We start from the raw sequence: 17,744 nt of genomic DNA, 5'->3' as shown, positions 1-17,744 counted from the left end.
TGTCTTTCCACCACACAATGCTGCTTCCCTAGAGTGGATCTGAATGGATGAGAAGAGTTGGTAAATGTTAAATCATCTGACTTTGTAAAAGGGAGTTTGAGTAACATTTTAACTTCATTTTCAGGAGTGGCCCAATAAGGGAGCACTTAGTCGACATTACATACATAATCTAGGGTCTACAAGGATATCTCAAAGAACATTTATACACACACACACACCCACACCCAGTACTAGAAATGACTTAAAAAAATCAGATCTTAGCTCAAAAAGATAATTAACAGTTACCCTTTATTATTCATTAAAAATGAACTTTCTAAAATATTAGTAAATCTCATTTTTAGCTCTGTTTTGAAGTGTTGATACCAGTGAAGTAACATTTTTCTTCTTTGAATCTTTTCTTGTAAAATTAGAGTTTTCTCTCTCTCTAAAACAGCAGGAAGTTCATTCCAGTTCTTAATAAAGATAAAGGGAGCGCCCATGGACTTGAGTAACTGCAGAGGAGCATTACGGTAAACAGATGTATTTCCACAGCTGCCAGCTGTCATTATATCTTCCACCACGGGAATAGAGCCATAGGAGCAAGCCTCGTATATTCTGTAACATTCTGTGTTTACTCCTACTGGGCACAATGTGAGATCACTCTGAAGCAAAGCATCTTGGTAATTCTTAAGGCTTTCATTTGTTTCCTGAGGCTGCCACCTAAAAAATCAGAAAGACAACTGTAGGTTGCACTTTACTAAGCAAGTGTTTTGTGAGAGAAAATATCAGCTACAGGAAATGGTAAATACATTAGAGAGACGACAGGCAGAAGACAGAAATAAAATCTTGCCCAAATAGATTTCTTGAAAATATTTAAGAATTTGAAAAGTTTATAGCAACACATGTTTAAATCTAGTAGTCACCATGAAATTTCTGAATGAACGTTAATCCAGCCAATATTTTCTTTTCTTTTCTTTTTTTTAAAGATTTTATTTTTAAGTAATCTCTACACCCAACATGGAGTTTGAACTCACAACCCTGAGATCAAGAGTCTCACGCTCTACCAACCGACCCAGCCAGGGAGGCACCCCCCAGCCAATGTCTTCTGAGTTCCAGGTCTTTCTCTACCCTACCCTCCAAAATCCTGCCCTTACAGAGCTTATATTCTAGTTCCAGTAATGGAGATGGATAATAATCAAGTCAGGTCCATAAGTTATTTAGGTGTTAAGTACTATGAAGAAAAATAAAGCAGAGAAGTGAGGAGGGAGTTTCTGAGCCAGCAGTGTTGCAGTTTAATTTATTTACTTATTTAAAATTTTATTTATTTATTTGCGATAGGGAGAATGAGTGAGAGAGCAGGAGCAGGGGAGCAGAGGGAGAGGAAGAAGCAAGCTCCCCGCTGAGCAGGGAGCCCGATGCAGGGCTCTATCCCAGGACCCTGGGATCATGACCTGAGCCAAAGGCAGATGCTCAACCATCGGAGCCACCCAGGTGCCCCACTGTTGCAGTTTTAAATAGGTAATCAGGGAACGTGTCATTGCAGGGCTAGAGGTGGGCAGCAAACCACACAGAACGTTTGAGGCGAGAACCGAGTGCAGCACAAGTACAAAAGCAACGAGACAGTGAGTGCCTGGCCAGGTCCAGGAACAGCAAGGAGGCCAGGGTGGCCAAGGCAGAGTAACTGAGGGGGGAGGGGTGGAAGATGAAGTCAAGCATCCCATCATGAAGGGTTGTGATCAGAGGGGTGACTGACCTGACCCATATTTTATCAGAATTAATCTGGCCCTCGTGTTAAGAATAGACTGTTCAGGGGCAAGGGTAGAAGTTGAGAGACCTTTAGAAAGCTTAGACATTCTCTCCTGACTGTTCCTAATTTTCTCAGTGAAATAAGCGACAGGGTCAGAGGTAATGAAGAGAGAAGAAGGTATGAAACAGTCTTATAGGACAGGGGGAAAATACATGGATAAGGGAAACACGTGATTGCTGGGCACTTGAGAGTCAAGGTCACGTATTTAAAGCAAGGTCTTTTGGCGTGATTCTGTGTGTGTGTGTGTGTTTGGCTGCATGGTACAGGTATGGCGCAGGTAAGAGAGCTGGATTTAACCAGAGTTACAGTTTGCTCCATAAGGGAACTAGGGATTTGAATGTGTATCAGTCATAGTTGATTATGAAATTTAAGTGGGGAAAAGAAGAAAGTAAAGATGAGATGAGCAAAGGACAATGAAAAGGTAGTAGGAACAATGAATTATAAATCCCAGCTAAATTGCTGGAGTCAGATATTTACAGGGAGTGAGCTGGAATGACAGAAAATGGTGGTTACAGAGGAAGATGCTGGAACTTGAGATCACAGAGAAGACGAAGTATGTGTAATGATAAGGTCTATGAAATGAGCATGACACTGAGTGGCCAAGGCCAAGTGGAGAACCAGACCCTTGGAAGACAGGCAGTAAAGGAACGTAAGACAAAGGTGAAAGAAGGACCATCTATATAGATTGGGAATCACCAAGAATTAGGTTGGAGTAACATGGGACAGAGTGAGAGTGTGCCAGAACTAAACTCTTCACAGAATTAAGGAGATAAACCCCAGGGTCAGTAAATGACTTCAAAGAGGAAGAGAAATGGATGGTTTTGTCTGTTGACATGATACTCAAAATGGGGAGGTTTTAGGGAAGGAAAAGGGAGAATGGTCTGGAAGCAGCAAGGAGAAGCAAGGATGATACCTACTCCACCTCCTGGCTCAAAGCTGTAAGAGGAATTATAAGAATAATTCTACTACTATAATAAACTTTGTTATTTTACACTGCTCTCATTCATTCCTTTCCTGGCACACTGTCCCCCTGTGGCTCTTTACCTTTGCTTTCCCTCTGCCTGGACCACCCTTCTCCTGAACAGACAGGGTTCACCCCCGCACCTTCTTCAGGCCCGTGCTTGTCTGTAATCTTCACACTGGAGCTCTCCTTGCCATTCTAAAACAGCAGATGCTCCACTCGCGATCTCTCGTCCTCTCTACATCCCTCCTCTGCTCAGCATCTATTATCTTCTGACACACAATATATTTTACTGGTTTGTCTCCTCCGACATTTAAGTTCTAAGAGGGCATGGACTTTTGACTGTTGTGTTCACTGCTGAATCCTTCACAGCTGAGATAGTTTCCGGCATATAACAGTTGCTTGAAAAATGGTTGTTGACTGAATGGATACAGTACGGTTACAATAACTCTAACTCTGCTCTTAGAGTTGGGAGTTATGCTTTCAAAAAGAGGACACCTGCTACAATTAATATCTTTTTAGATCTGGAAGGACATTTTTTAGGCATTTCTTCTCTGATGACTCCACACATGAAACTGCATTTATTTAAAAGCAAAAGGAATAATTCCAAGATTTCTTCCTTCACTGCATGAACACCTGTTTTGTGATTACCATGCAAAAGATGGAAGAAAGTTAAATCCATCCATCCATCCATCCAACCATCCACTCCCCATTTATCCTAGACCTATTTTGTGTAAGGTCCTATGTTAGATCTGGGGGTTCAAAGAACAGTATGTCCTGTTCTCCTGTCCTCAGGGTGGTGTCTGTTTCCTGATGGTGTGACGAGTACTTCGTGCCACTCTTGGAACACTGAAACTGGTCACCGAAAACCTCAGGGGTGAACCTAAGACCTTATTGGCACTCACAATCGCTTATGTGTCAGGTCTAACTAATAAATATTACTGAGGAATCTCAAACAATTGACATTTGCATAGGATAGTTACTAGCACTCCTCTGCAGGATGGATTCCAGCTATAGGAGATGCTCCCCATTTTAAATGCATACAACCCAGTTTCTACAGTCTTAATTATCGACACATCTTCTTCAGAAAGACTGGTATTCGTGAAGCTAACAAGGTCTCTTTAGAGACCTGTGCTGCTACATAAAGGAGCTCCCCGACTGGAGAACAAAATGGGTGAATCAAATAAACATAGAACTTACTGTTCTCTTGCTGAAACCCAACAAAGCTTATCATTCCCATCTTGTTTCAAAATGTTCATTAGTGCTTGTCTGGATGAATTTTCATAAACGGTTCCTAAGAAATTACATAAGTAGGGCCTTTCATTATGCAGCATTGACCAACTTGCTTCCACCACAGGAAAATTCCTGTATCTACAAAAATAAGTACATACGAGTTAACAATATAGGACCACGGGATTGGCAAATTATCCTATAACCTAGCATCTCAGGTAGCATGATGATGCAGAGAGAAGAGATTTCAAGTGTGATTTTCTAAACCTCAAACTGTATTTTCCATGTTTACTTTGGAAAAGTCCCTGCATCACTAACTTAAAAAAATAACCTCACACTGATATCTTTTACAAAAGTGCTACAGAGATTAAGGGCCTGAACTGCTTTTTTATTCTCAACTTCCATACACTTGTAGTTATAAGGAAGGTTAAAGTCAAAGACCTTCAAAGTATAAATAATCCACTTTCATAATGATCATCATTTAATGAATGTTTTAGACAGGTGATGAAAAGATTACAGAATACACATTTCTATAGCAAAAAGCTCTGATTTTCCAAAGGCTTTTAAAGTAGATTTTTAAAAAAGGGTTCCTATAGGTTTTTTAAAAAGATTTTATTCATTTATTTATTTACTTACTGGGGGGGGGGTGCATACAAGTGGAGGGAGGGGCAGAGGGAGAGGGAGAGAGAGAATCCTAAGCAGACTCTGCACAGAGCTCATGAAGTCCGAGCAGGGCTGAAACCCAGGACCCTGAGACCATGACCCGAGCTGAAATCAAGAGCTGGACGCCCAACCGAGTCATCCAGGTACCCCTAAAGTAGATTAGGAAAAAAACAAACAAACATTGGGGCACGTGGGTGGTGCAGTCAGTTAAGTTAGGTCAGGTCATGGTCTCAGGGTCAGGAGGCAGGCCCTGAGTTGGGCTCCGCACTCAGCATGGAGTCAGCTTAAGACTCTCCTTCTCCCTCTGCTCCTTCCCTGCTCTCTCTCTCTCTAAAATAAATAAATAAATCTTTTAAAAACCCTAGCTTTTAAAAAAATAACAAGAAACATAAAAAAAAACCTTGCATGCGATCCAGAAGAGGCCTTTTGCAATTGACCCATTCTTATGGGCATTTGGAAATTAATTAGAGACCAAACTGTGTGCCCAAAATGCAACCTTCCCATAAGGGTGAAGCTTTATACAATATCCTGTAACAGGTGGTTCCAACCTTGGCATTACTGTCATTTTGGGCTAGTTCAGTTTTTGCTGTGGAGACCGTCCTCTGCCTTGCAGGACAGTTAGCAGCATCCCTGGCCTCTGTCCACCAGATGCCATTGTCACCCCCCCTTCCACTTGTAACAACCAAAAATTTTCTCCAGATGTTGTCAAATGTCTCCTGGGAGGCAAAGCTGCTTCTGGTTGAAAACCTCTGATTTATAAAAAAGATACTGGTCTAGTCCAACAATAACAGAATTACAGAGTTTCCATCCAATGTATGGAAATTGTATGAATAGACTATGTAGTGTTACTATGAAAGAGTAATTTTGTTACAGAACATTTTACAAGTATGAGCTCTACTCAAGGGACAGAATTTTCAAAGGGTCTTATAGCTGGCTATACTTAATGTAAATCTTTTTGTCTGATGCTACCACAAACGTACTAAGTTGGAATACTGCAGGGTAGGCCAGGAAATATGTCCTGTTAATATGCTTCTCTGGTGATATTTGTGTAGCCAACTAAGCAGCAGTTTAAGATCCCATCTGGTAACAAGCGATAAGAATGAATAATGAATATCTGATTCAAAAAGCGTGTTAATGAAATTTCTTGTAATTCACCCATTTGACAAGTATTCACTGTCTACTCTGTGTAGGCTAGGTTTTAGACTCTGCCGATAGAGTGAACAAGAGACAGAACCCCTGGACCCCTAAAATAGATCAGGAAAAAAACAAGCAAACATTGGGGCACGTGGGTGGTGCAGTCAGTTAAGTTAGGGTAGATTAGGAAAAAAACAAACAAACATTGGGGCACGTGGGTGGTGCAGTCAGTTAAGTTAGGTCAGGTCATGGTCTCAGGGTCAGGAGGCAGGCCCTGAGTTGGGCTCCGCACTCAGCATGGAGTCAGCTTAAGACTCTCCTTCTCCCTCTGCTCCTTCCCTGCTCTCTCTCTCTCTAAAATAAATAAATAAATCTTTTAAAAACCCTAGCTTTTAAAAAAATAACAAGAAACATAAAAAAAAACCTTGCATGCGATCCAGAAGAGGCCTTTTGCAATTGACCCATTCTTATGGGCATTTGGAAATTAATTAGAGACCAAACTGTGTGCCCAAAATGCAACCTTCCCATAAGGGTGAAGCTTTATACAATATCCTGTAACAGGTGGTTCCAACCTTGGCATTACTGTCATTTTGGGCTAGTTCAGTTTTTGCTGTGGAGACCGTCCTCTGCCTTGCAGGACAGTTAGCAGCATCCCTGGCCTCTGTCCACCAGATGCCATTGTCACCCCCCCTTCCACTTGTAACAACCAAAAATTTTCTCCAGATGTTGTCAAATGTCTCCTGGGAGGCAAAGCTGCTTCTGGTTGAAAACCTCTGATTTATAAAAAAGATACTGGTCTAGTCCAACAATAACAGAATTACAGAGTTTCCATCCAATGTATGGAAATTGTATGAATAGACTATGTAGTGTTACTATGAAAGAGTAATTTTGTTACAGAACATTTTACAAGTATGAGCTCTACTCAAGGGACAGAATTTTCAAAGGGTCTTATAGCTGGCTATACTTAATGTAAATCTTTTTGTCTGATGCTACCACAAACGTACTAAGTTGGAATACTGCAGGGTAGGCCAGGAAATATGTCCTGTTAATATGCTTCTCTGGTGATATTTGTGTAGCCAACTAAGCAGCAGTTTAAGATCCCATCTGGTAACAAGCGATAAGAATGAATAATGAATATCTGATTCAAAAAGCGTGTTAATGAAATTTCTTGTAATTCACCCATTTGACAAGTATTCACTGTCTACTCTGTGTAGGCTAGGTTTTAGACTCTGCCGATAGAGTGAACAAGAGACAGAACCCCTGGGGTTTATGTGCTAGTGCCAGATCTAAGTTTAACTTATCGTAAAGTCAACTAAAAACCTTCTATTAACAGAAAGATAAAAAGCTTCCATTTTACAGAAAGACTTTATAGACATATTTAGAAGCCTTTGTTATTACTTAATTAACCCCACTTATTATAGAAGAAATTTGTGCAAGTTTAGTAAGTCTCAATGGCAGATCTGAACACATCATGATCCTCTCTCTCAAATCGGTATGGAATGTTCCTGATTTAATACTGCTTTTCTAAATTCTTTTTTTTTTAAGATTTTATTTATTTATTTGTTAGAGAGAGAGACCGAGAGAGAGAGAGAGAGAGCACAAGCAAGGGGAGCAGCAGGCAGAGGGAGAAGCAGGCTCCCCAATGAGCAAGGAGCCTGATGCGGGACTCGATCCCAGGACCCCGGGATCATGACCTAAGCTGAAGGCAGATGTTTGACTGAGCCACCTAGGTGTCCCTTAATACTGCTTTTCAAGTAAGATTTTTTTGTTTGTTTTTACGATAAATTATATAGATTCCATAGTTGTTTTAAGAAGGTCTGCTTGTCTGCCGTTCTCTGTTAAACATCTCTTTAGGGCACTACTGATAAACTTGAAAATTCATCCTATGCCTTGGAGTTTTAAAATACAAAAAGGTAACTTACACTCTTCTTATAAAATGCTAAAATACTCTGGGGGCGCCTGGGTATCTCAGTCAGTTAAGCACTTGACTCTTGATTTTGGCTCAGGTCATGATCTCAGGGTTGTGAGACTGAGCCCTGAGTTGGGGGCTCTGTGCTGGGCATGGAGCCTGCTTAAAATCCTCTCTCTCCATCTCCCTCTGCCCCTCTTCCCCACTCATGCTCTACCAAAAAACAAAAAAAACCAAAAAAACCCTAACATACTCTAAAAACATCATTATTATTACTGAGGCATGAGACCAAACCATATTTTTTCTATGGAAAACATTGTACCTGGCCTCCCAGATGATCCAACAACTACATTTATTACAAATGTAAAGTATAATCTTCCTGATTCAGAAATTCAGGTCTTAGAGTCTAGAGACATGTAATAATATTTTGTACTTACGTTGCCACTCCTAAAGGCCACTGAAAGATATCCACGTCATTAACCCAGGGGCTGTCATATATTATGAAAAGAAGCTCCACAAAGCCTCCATTTCTTTTGAGGAACTGGTTTATCCATTCATTATTACATTGTTCATTTCCAAGCAACACAACGGCGAGATGCTGGAGTTTTTGAGTTTGCACTAAATTTTGCGCATAAAGTAACCACTGGGTGGCATAAAAGATCTTAGCTTTTTCTCTCCCATTTAGAATGAGTACCACATTATTCACATCAATGGGAAAGTACCCTGGGACTACAGCTGGGCCAGTGATGAAGCTGTTAAAATAATATAACAAAACAAGAACAAGAGAAAAACAAACAAACAAAAACAGAACAAAGGTATTTGATATCAGAAGTTTTCAATCATTTTACATAAAATCTACAATAAGATTTAGTCTGTGTTCTTTCTAGAAACCTCATTTCTATAATCCAAGTTTTCTTGAACAAGTCTGACTGATAGAGCATGGCCGTAGATTAATAGGAAGTTTTGGGTGTAGACAGATCAGTCACATATGATAACCAGAAACGTGGTAGCTTTGTTGTTGCTTTTAACCACGTTCAGAATATGTGCTGGCTAGAGTTTGAGCTGGTAAATACTCAGTTGAATAGTGTGAAACTCTATATAGTTCCTCCTGGAAAGGTGTTTAAGTCAGTAGTTCCCACCCCTTTTATGGTGTGAGTTACTGTTATGCTCTTTATCTGAATGAAGTGTAAGTGATGAATTGAGAAATGGAGGATGACATTCTAAACATCCATGGAGGTTAAGTCTCAAAAATATAATACTAAGGAGAAAAGCTAGCTGCAGAATACTCATAAAATATGGTAACTCTATGTAAATTTGAAAGTACAATATAAAGAATTGTGCTTAAATCTAGTATAAGTATAAATATAAAAATCTGAATGGGAATACATACCAAATTCATTACAGGGGTTGCCTACGAGGAGGAAGAAGAGAAAAGGAACTGGGGAATAGTACAAAGAAAGCTTCCCTTTTACTGGGAATATTTAACTCCTTTAAAAGGAAAGTTAAATATCTGAAGCAAATATGACAGAGAGCTAGAATTTGTTCATTCTGCATGATGGATAAATGAGAATGTGTTATATTATTCTCTGTGAAAAAGCAAGAAACAATATTGTATCTGTACTACAATTTTAATTACATAATACTATATATAGAAAAAAGACCGTTAGTAGACATGACAAAATGTTGTCTAACCCTGTTTTTGGAATTCTAGGCACAGTGGAATAATGAGTGATGAAAACAACTTCTGAAGTTTCCAAGTTATTGTAATAACCACTTACTAATTTTTTTAATTATAAACCTATCCTAAAAAAAGAAAGATGTAATTTTAAAAACAAATGAACTTGTAAAATATGAGTACTGAATTTTTTAAAACTCTGTTTGTTTACTGTGCTTTAAACAACACTATTGCTTTATTAACTACCAGCGGGACTGGCCTGCAAAGGGCAGTGGATGCTCTGGGCTCAGGGTCCGTGTAGGATGTGAGGAGGAGGTGATGACTGGGAGGCTACTTTGAAGGAAAGGGGGTGATGTGGAGAGCAGGCCCAAGAGCCCCTTAGATTTACTTCCGGAAATGGGTAGATCTTGTAAAGGAGTCATGGAAAGCTATGGCCATGCCAACAAGAAGATGAAGAAATTCTTGGAAATCTGGCTGCCCATCGTCCATTTTCTTCATCATGTGGTCAAGGACACCAGAGTCCTTCTAGTTCTTTGTGAAGGCAGCCAGCTCTGTATTCATGAAGATTAGGAACTCTGTCTTGGAGAGTGTGCAGTTGTTACCCTCCTTTCCAGCGAACTTTGGGAAAACAGCAGTCAGAGACTCGATGCCCCGCTCAGTCTCAGTGGGGCTGGGCATTTTTGCCATGTCCGCATGGAGTGGGTGAGGAGGTTGTGACCCGGCAGCAGCGGCGCTGCCAAAAGTTTATTTATTTTTAAGTAATTTCTACACCCAACTTGAGGCTCAAACTCACAACCCTGAGATCAAGAGTCACATGTTATACCAACTGAGCCAGCCTGGCGACCCTCACAGGATTATTTTGAAGACTAAATGCATTAACAGATGTACAGTGCTTAGAACAGTATCTGGCACATCGTAATTACTATAGGAGTCTTGCTGCTGTTATTAGTTTTATTATTTTTACTATTACTTAAATAAGTACTGCAACATCTCCCTACCATCCCTTCTCCTTTCTTTCTAGAGAAACTGAATATTATCTCTCCTTCATGTACCTTCACAAAAACCTTATTGATACATTCTTTATATTAATATTTCAATTAGGTTACACGTGAGCCTGGGACTCATGCTGTCTCTTAAAGGAACTTTGCCTATCTCTACTCATATCTATCACATATTGATTTACAGTTTAATTTCATAGGGCAACTTCATTTTTAATTTCTTAGGAGGAATCTTCTTCTGCTCATCGTGGTCTTTGCTTATCCTTAAAAGACTGCCTTCAGAGTCCTGTCTCGTCCATATGCAGGAATTATCACAAGATATATAACTGATAAAACAAAAGCTAGATGCCAAATTATTTTATTGTTATCAGAGTTCAATTATGGTATTTTCAATTAGCATCTGCAACTTATGAAAAGGTTATAAAAAAAAAGAAAAAGTTGAACTTATTTCTAAAGATCATGATAAAGTTTTAATTTACATTTCATAAAATTCACCCATTTTGGGGCACCTGGCTGGCTCAGTTGGAAGAGTGTGTGACTCTTGATCTTGGGGTCATGAGTTTGAGCCCCAAGATGGGTACAGAGGTTACTTCAAGATAAATAAATAAAATCTTTAAAAATAAAATAAAACCTTAAAAAACATAAAAACCTGTTTACTTTTAAAGAATGATTACTTTGAAAAGATACATGAAATGAAACTGCTTTCCAAGTGTGTAAAAAGTAAGCAAGAATTAAAGGAGCAGAGAAAATTCAAATGAAATTGAGATTAACCATAGCTTTTCTTTCTGATTTCTTGGGAAATAAATGGAATCCTAATAGAAACCTGAATCTTTGGTTGACATTTTTTCCCCTAATAGTACAATTGTTACATGAAATAAGCATTTAAAATAATTATTTTTATTTCAATAAGAAAGCAAAATCTAATAGAAAATAGCACTTTATAGAACAAAATTATCACATTTTTTCTAAAGAAAATAATCGTAATCCTATTTAAAAATCTTTAGAAAATATGGAATCATAGATAAGTTTTATAAAAATAAAAACTCAAAAAGTCTTAATGATACATTGGTTTTACTGAATCTGAAAAAAAAAAAAAAGATTTCTGGGGGAGCCTGGGTGGCTCAGTCAGTTAAGTGTCTGCCTTTGTTCGGCTCAGGTCATGATCAGAGTCCTGGGATTGAGCCCCACATGGGGCTCTCTGCTCAGTGGGGAGTCTGCTTCTCCCTCTGTGCTCTCCCTCTCTCTCTCAAATAAATAAATATAATCTTAAAAAAATCATAAAAAAAGATTTCTGAGTAATTGAATTAAAATGGTAATCTATACCATCAAATCATGAAAGAACTCATATATAAATGTTTTTATAGAATTTTCACAACTCATAACAATAGCTTTGCTACCACTTGAGTATTATAAAATATGTGAACATGATTGGTATATGAAAGAGAAAAATGAAGATACTTTAAAGTTTATATATTATTCCTTCAAGATATGGAATATTAAATGCTTATCAGCAATCAAATGTTGTAAAATTTGGAGCATGAACCTTCCCATATAATCAGAAATGTTTTGATAAAAATGAAACAGACAAAATTAAAAAAAGGAAGTATTTTGTAAAATGTTCAGGTAAGCTTTAACTACAATACATATTCACGAAATTTACTTTTCCAGTCTTCGCGAGTTGAAGTGGAAATATTCTCTAAATATGTTTTCCTCTGATTTTTCTCCTTGTATTTACATAAAACATTGCAGAATGCACATGTGCAGAACACAGAGACACAGCAAACGATAATATTGCACAATTACTACCTGTAATGTGTTCTTCCTACAACTGAACTTCCTTCTCTCCACTGAGCAGTCACATCAGTGGGATCAAGTGAGCCTTCAAAAATATGCTCCCAGAGATACAAACCTGGTAATTAAAACAAAACAAAACAAGAACAAACCCATTTACTGTCTGGTTTAGTCTGGTGTGTGAGATGAGTTTACGTTCTGCTCACTTACATAATTTGACCAGGAAAGCAGACTGTATTCCTTTTTGGTCCCCCGGCAGGCCGTTCTGCCAAGCAATCACTCAAAATCATCAATATGGTGGTTAATGTATGAGAGACAGAATTCAGAGGTTGTCACTGTGAAATGTGACAGAATGTGGGTTACACCAAAGACAATAAACTCTCTTACTCTAAATCTGAGAAAGCCCTAGTTATCATTGGACTTTTACTACCTACTTTATCCCGACATGTGTTATAATGCAAGTTACTATATGATTAGAATGGCTTCTATATTATAACAAACTAGGGAAATTCATCATTTTGTGCCAAACACAACCAGAGGAGCTCAGGTACATATGTATACGGTCAATACATCAAGGAGTTAGTAACTCTTCCTCTCCTGAACACACATCCCTCACTGCATGATGCCCTCTGCAGACAAATGCCATTGCAACTTTCTCCATGGGGCAGCCCCTGATATTTTACTGTGATTTCACCTGAATGAAAGCTCTGAGAGTAGAGGAAAGCCAAATGAAATAATCTGGGATCCCTGTTTTACTTACATTGACAGATGTGCTTTGTTCCATTCTCATTATGCCCTGGTACTAAAGGACACACACAAAATAACCGTGTTTAAACATACAGCTAATCAGATAAAGCTTTCCACGTGTGGTGCCCAGTAAAGCTTCCCTGTCCACCCAAGATGTCCAAAGATGTAATCTCTAGAATCTATGAATCTTACATGGCAAAAGAAACTTTCTTTCTTTCTTTTTTTTTTTTTTAAGATTTTATTTATTCATTTGACAGAGAGAGAAAGTGAGTACAAGCAGGGGGAGTGGCAGAAGGAGAGGGAGAAACAGGGTCCCTGCTGAGCAGGGAGCCGATGCGGGGCTCAATTCCAGGACCCGGGGATCATATGACTTGAGCTGAAGGCATATGCTTCACTGACTGAGCCACCCAGGCGCCCCCGAAAGAAATTTTCTATATGTGATTAAGGATGCTGAGGTGGGGAGGTTATCCTAGATTATCTGGATGGGCCCTAGGTAATCATAAGTGTCCTCACAAGAGGGAGGCAAGAGTGACAGAGTGAGGGAAGGAGGCATGAGGGCGGAGGCAGGAGTCAGAGTGATGCAGGGCCAGGAGTAAGGAACGTGGGTATCCTCAGATGCTCCTCTAGGGCCTCCAGAAAGAACACAGCCCTGTGGACACATTCTAGACTTCTACCCTCAAAAATGTAAGATTCTAAGTTTATGGTGACTATAGTTAATCATACCGTTTTATATATTTGAAAGTTGCTAAGAGAGTAGATCTTAAAAGTTCTCATCACAAGAAAAAAAAGTCTAAGTCTGTGTGGTGATAGATACTAACTAGACTTATTATGTTGACAACTTCACAGAAGAGAAACATCTCAAACCATTATGTTGTACACTTGAAACTAATATAACGTCATATGTCAATTATATCTTAATTTTTAAAAAAGATAATAAATTTGTGTTGTTTTAGTTCACTAAATTTTTGGTAATTGGTTATGGCAGCTATAGGAAACTACAGATTATGGTACCAGGAAAGGAGATACTGCTATAACAAATACTTAAAAATCTGGAAGTGGCTTTGGAATTGGGTAATGGGGAGAGACTGGAAGACCTTTGAGGAGGATGATTTAGAAATGCCTAGATTAGATTGCCTTGGACAGGTTATAGGTAGAAGTATGGGTATCAGTGACTCAGCTACTGAGAACTCAGAAGAGAAAAAAGCACAGTAGAATTAAACCCTATATTGGTTTTTATAAACATCTAAGCAGACTGTGAGTAGAAATATGCAGGTTAAAAGTATTGCTGGCGAGGGCTCAGAAGGAAATGAGGAACATGTTATTAGAAACTGGAGAAAAGGGGATCCTGGTTATAAAAGCACCAGAATGCTTAGCTGAAGTGTGTCCAGCAGTTATATGGAAAGTAGAACATGTAAGTGATAAGCCTGGATATTTAGCTGAGATTTCCAAGGAGAGTTGAAGCTGTGGCCTGGCTTCTTCTTGCTGATTACAGTAACTGTAAGAGGAAAGAGTGATGGAGAGAGGAACTGTTCAGCAAGAAGGAGCCAGGACTTGATGGTTTGGGAAATTCTCAGCCTGTTCAATTGCAAAAGGGTGGAAATTAGGAGATTCACTGTCAGGAAGGTATGTTGCCGAAAGAAGGTGACGGATGTAGCTGAGTATCTTTTTGCTAGCGCCTCAAAAGGACAAAAAGGTTAAAATATTCAGTCACATATAGGGCTCTTTGAGATATTAGGTGTGTAATTAATGGGTCTCCTCAGCCATCTCAGCAGAAGCCAGAAAGAGAGATGAGATTCTCCAGGAAAGATCTGGAAGAGTTCTTATCTCATGGAGTGAGTCCCTGTGACATACATAGGAGACCCACAAGCTTCTTGAAAATGTTGTAGCAGCAGAAACACTGATGGCTTGGACTAAAGAGGACAGAGAGATGCTGAAATGAAAGAAGGGTATTGATTCCCCAAATTCTACAAGAAGGATACTGGCTGATAAAACCGCTGAGCTGCAAGCACATGCTACCATTCATGGCAAAGGAAGGATGACTGCAAGGGTAGAGCTGCAAGACCAGAAGCAGTTTTGAGCCACAGGTTATTCTCAGGCCTTTAAGCCTAACAGTTTGCCTGGATGAAATTTAGAATTGCTTGGACTAGTGACTCCATTTCCCAACCCCCCCTACTTTTTTTTTTTTTTTTTTAAGATTTTATTTATTTGAGAGCGAGAGTGAGAGCAAGAGAGCAAGAGCGAAACAGAGAGAAACTGCAAGTGGGGGAAGGGGCAGAAAAAGAGAGAGAGAGAATCCCAAGCCAACTCTGCACTAAACACAGGGCCCGACACAGGGCTGGATCTCACGACACTGAGATCGTGACCTGAGCTGAAATCAAGAGTCTGACGCTTAACTGACTGAGCTACTCAGGTGCCCCTCTTCCCTTCCTTTTGAATAGGAATGGAATTAGAATCCTATGTGCTTGGGAAATAGATTGATGAAAAGTAGTGTTTGATGAAACTCATCTAGCCACTTTATGCTTATTGAATTGCAAAGAGGAAAGTATGGAAACATGAAAAGCTGTGAAGATACAGAATTAATTAAAAACTAGAATGGGGAAGTAGGAATTTAAAGGATGAAATTAATATTAGAGATTTTATAAAGAAAAAAGTTGCTAGAACTTGATGATTGGAGCCTGGGTCTAGGTACTTGAAATTTGGAGGTCAGTAGTAATCATTAAGGGTGTATATTTGCATGCAAACATGAATGAATTTATGAAACACTAAGGGCAAAGCATCATTCTCTGATTACTTTCTTCTCATCTGGTCCTTTCTACTGATATCCCTTACTTGTAGATAAGTCCAACTCATGTTTAAAGGCCCAACTTTTAATTCTCTAAATTCTTTCTAACTCTTGTAACCCTCATTTAGGGTCCCATTCTCTGACTGATCATAATATATAACTTGGAACTCTAGAATCTCATGATACTCAGAGCGAAAATGCTTTTGTGGGTATTCAAGTTTAATTAACTATATCCTATATCACCCTCTTACATATTTATAACGAACACTGGCATATTAAGGGCTCAGAGAACAACCTGCAATGAAGAACCTTAACTTTGTTCAGTTCAATGTTTCTCAAATTTTTTGTCCATCAAGTGCAGAGGCCACATCTTATACTTGTGTGTCAAATGTCCAATAAATACATAAATTCACGAAAATTCAGCTGACATAGGCATTTCTATATAATGATGCTTACATTCTACTTTCTATCTACAAATAAAGCTGTACTCTGCTAAAAACCAACAACAGATATTTGTGTACCTGTGTGTATATACACAGGTATTGTCTAACAGAAAGGAGAAATGAAATATTAAGGAAAAGTAAAAAAAAAAAGTATCATGATGCTTTAATTAACAAATGATGAAATAAACTAAATGTATTAAAATGAATTGAATTTAATACTAATAAAGTACATTTAGGTGTCTTAGCTCTATACATTAACTTACCAATTGCAGCTTTCCCCCAGATTTGTACATGGAAGTCTGTTTTCCCTTTTGTGGATTTATTTAATATTTGAAGACCAGTTTTAAATCTGTGTTGTTGCTCATTTTTTTCATCTCCTTCCCAAGGATTCCATTCTTCACTTCCCAAAGTAGATTGTTCTGTGTTTTAAAAAGAGTAACAGTGTTTATTAGTAAGGTAGAGCTGCAGTTGTAGATAAATTCAATCTATTTAAATTAGATGTGAGGGAGTGCTAATTTCAGCTTTTCACAGAGGAAAAGCAACTGAATTTGAACTGGTTAAACACAGACAATTAAAAAAAAGGAAATCAGAATTTAATTTTTATTAAATCTTTATTCTGAAAGATCTTAGAAATAGAATGTTAACAGGAGACACAAAATCATCTCTCCCAAGGGAAACCTTCTAAAATAACTGGATAATATGTATCGTTACAAATGTAACTTTTGCTATTTATAGATTGTGTATAGGTAACCTATACAAAAAAACTTGACTTCAGAATGGAAAGTGTCCAACAGTTTTAGATACTATTGTACAAAATTCTTAAAAAAGGGGAGGAGAAGTCTTGAGTCCGATTCTGACACAGGTCGAAATACAGGACAGAGGACCACCATTTCGAGGTAAGGCGCCCAGGCTTTCCCAAATCACTGCAAGATTAGAGCAGGCTCTTTGTTTCAATGAAGAATTACAGGTCTTAAACCCAGCGGCATTCCCAAGAATCTCCGGCATTCCGTGACAACGCCTTGCATGTTCAAGACGTGTTTCCCAGGAGTGCGCGCCAGGCAGCTTTGAAGGTGGGGAGTGGGGCTGGCGTGTGAGATTCGGACGAGGTCCGAGACAGCCGCACACGCTCCAAGCCCGAAGCCAGGGCCGGCTACCGAGAGCTGGAGGAGGCGAGGCGCACCCTGGAGCCCAGGGACAGCCCCGGACCCGCGAGCCTGGACTGCGGCCGCCCAGTGTCCTACCTCGGCCGCGCCTCTCCCGCGCGGCGGCCGCCCCCTTCCTTAGGCCCCGCAAAGACGCGGCCGGCGTCCGGCGGCGGCGCCCAAAGAAGACGTGGTAGGCGGCGTAGAGGGAGAAGAGGCAGTACAGGGCGATGAGAAACGAGCAGAGCCGCTTCCGCGTCAGCCGCATCCCACTCGGGCTTCCCGTCGGTCACGGCCACCCTGGTGCTGGACCGGAGAACCAGCCGGCGCTTCGCGCCGTGGCCCAACCGGCTTTCAGCTGCAGGCCCAGGCCCGGGAGAGCTCACCAGAATCAACCCTGCCCCCGCTCAAACCCCGCCCCCGCTCAAGCCCCGCCCAGGGGCCGCCCGGCGTCTTCGCCCCGCCCCTCGCGCCAGCCCAGCT

The 17,744-nt window shown here is 39.8% G+C and overlaps 1 protein-coding gene and 1 pseudogene across 4 annotated transcripts; both read right to left on the bottom strand.

The window, feature by feature from the left end:
• Window positions 1-269: 269 nt before the first annotated feature.
• Window positions 270-17,680, bottom strand: RXYLT1 (ribitol xylosyltransferase 1). 4 transcript variants are annotated; one of them, XM_040637217.1, is made up of 6 exons: window positions 17,361-17,677; window positions 16,383-16,538; window positions 12,163-12,265; window positions 8,121-8,435; window positions 3,948-4,118; window positions 270-699 (listed from the first exon to the last, which is right to left on the bottom strand). In XM_040637217.1, the coding sequence occupies exons 1-6, from the start codon at window positions 17,527-17,529 to the stop codon at window positions 282-284; spliced, it is 1,332 nt and encodes a 443-aa protein (XP_040493151.1). In that variant the 5' UTR covers window positions 17,530-17,677; the 3' UTR covers window positions 270-281. The 4 variants fall into 4 exon arrangements, with proteins under 4 accessions (XP_040493151.1, XP_040493152.1, XP_008682465.1 ...); XM_040637218.1 differs by lacking the exon at window positions 3,948-4,118 and having other exon boundaries at window positions 17,361-17,680; XM_008684243.2 differs by lacking the exons at window positions 12,163-12,265; window positions 17,361-17,677 and adding an exon at window positions 12,358-12,482 and having other exon boundaries at window positions 16,383-16,520.
• On the bottom strand, window positions 9,502-10,099 carry LOC103656827 (annotated as a pseudogene).
• Window positions 17,681-17,744: the final 64 nt, after the last annotated feature.

Source organism: Ursus maritimus, unplaced genomic scaffold, assembly GCF_017311325.1.
Source record: "Ursus maritimus isolate PB19 unplaced genomic scaffold, ASM1731132v1 scaffold_21, whole genome shotgun sequence".
NCBI classification, from domain to species: Eukaryota; Metazoa; Chordata; class Mammalia; order Carnivora; family Ursidae; genus Ursus; species Ursus maritimus.
This window is presented reverse-complemented; position numbering and strand designations above follow the sequence as displayed.

What these genes read in the sequence shown, in the direction of transcription:
- RXYLT1 (XM_040637217.1), bottom strand. Translation starts at nt 17,529, where the DNA reads ATGCGGCTGACGCGGAAGCGGCTCTGCTCGTTTCTCATCGCCCTGTAC. An exon ending in CTGGGGGAAAGCTGCAATTG is followed by an intron (nt 12,266 to 16,382) that starts GTAAGTTAATGT and finishes TTTAATTACCAG; the next exon opens with GTTTGTATCTCTGGGAGCAT. An exon ending in GTAGGAAGAACACATTACAG is followed by an intron (nt 8,436 to 12,162) that starts GTAGTAATTGTG and finishes TTATTTTAACAG; the next exon opens with CTTCATCACTGGCCCAGCTG.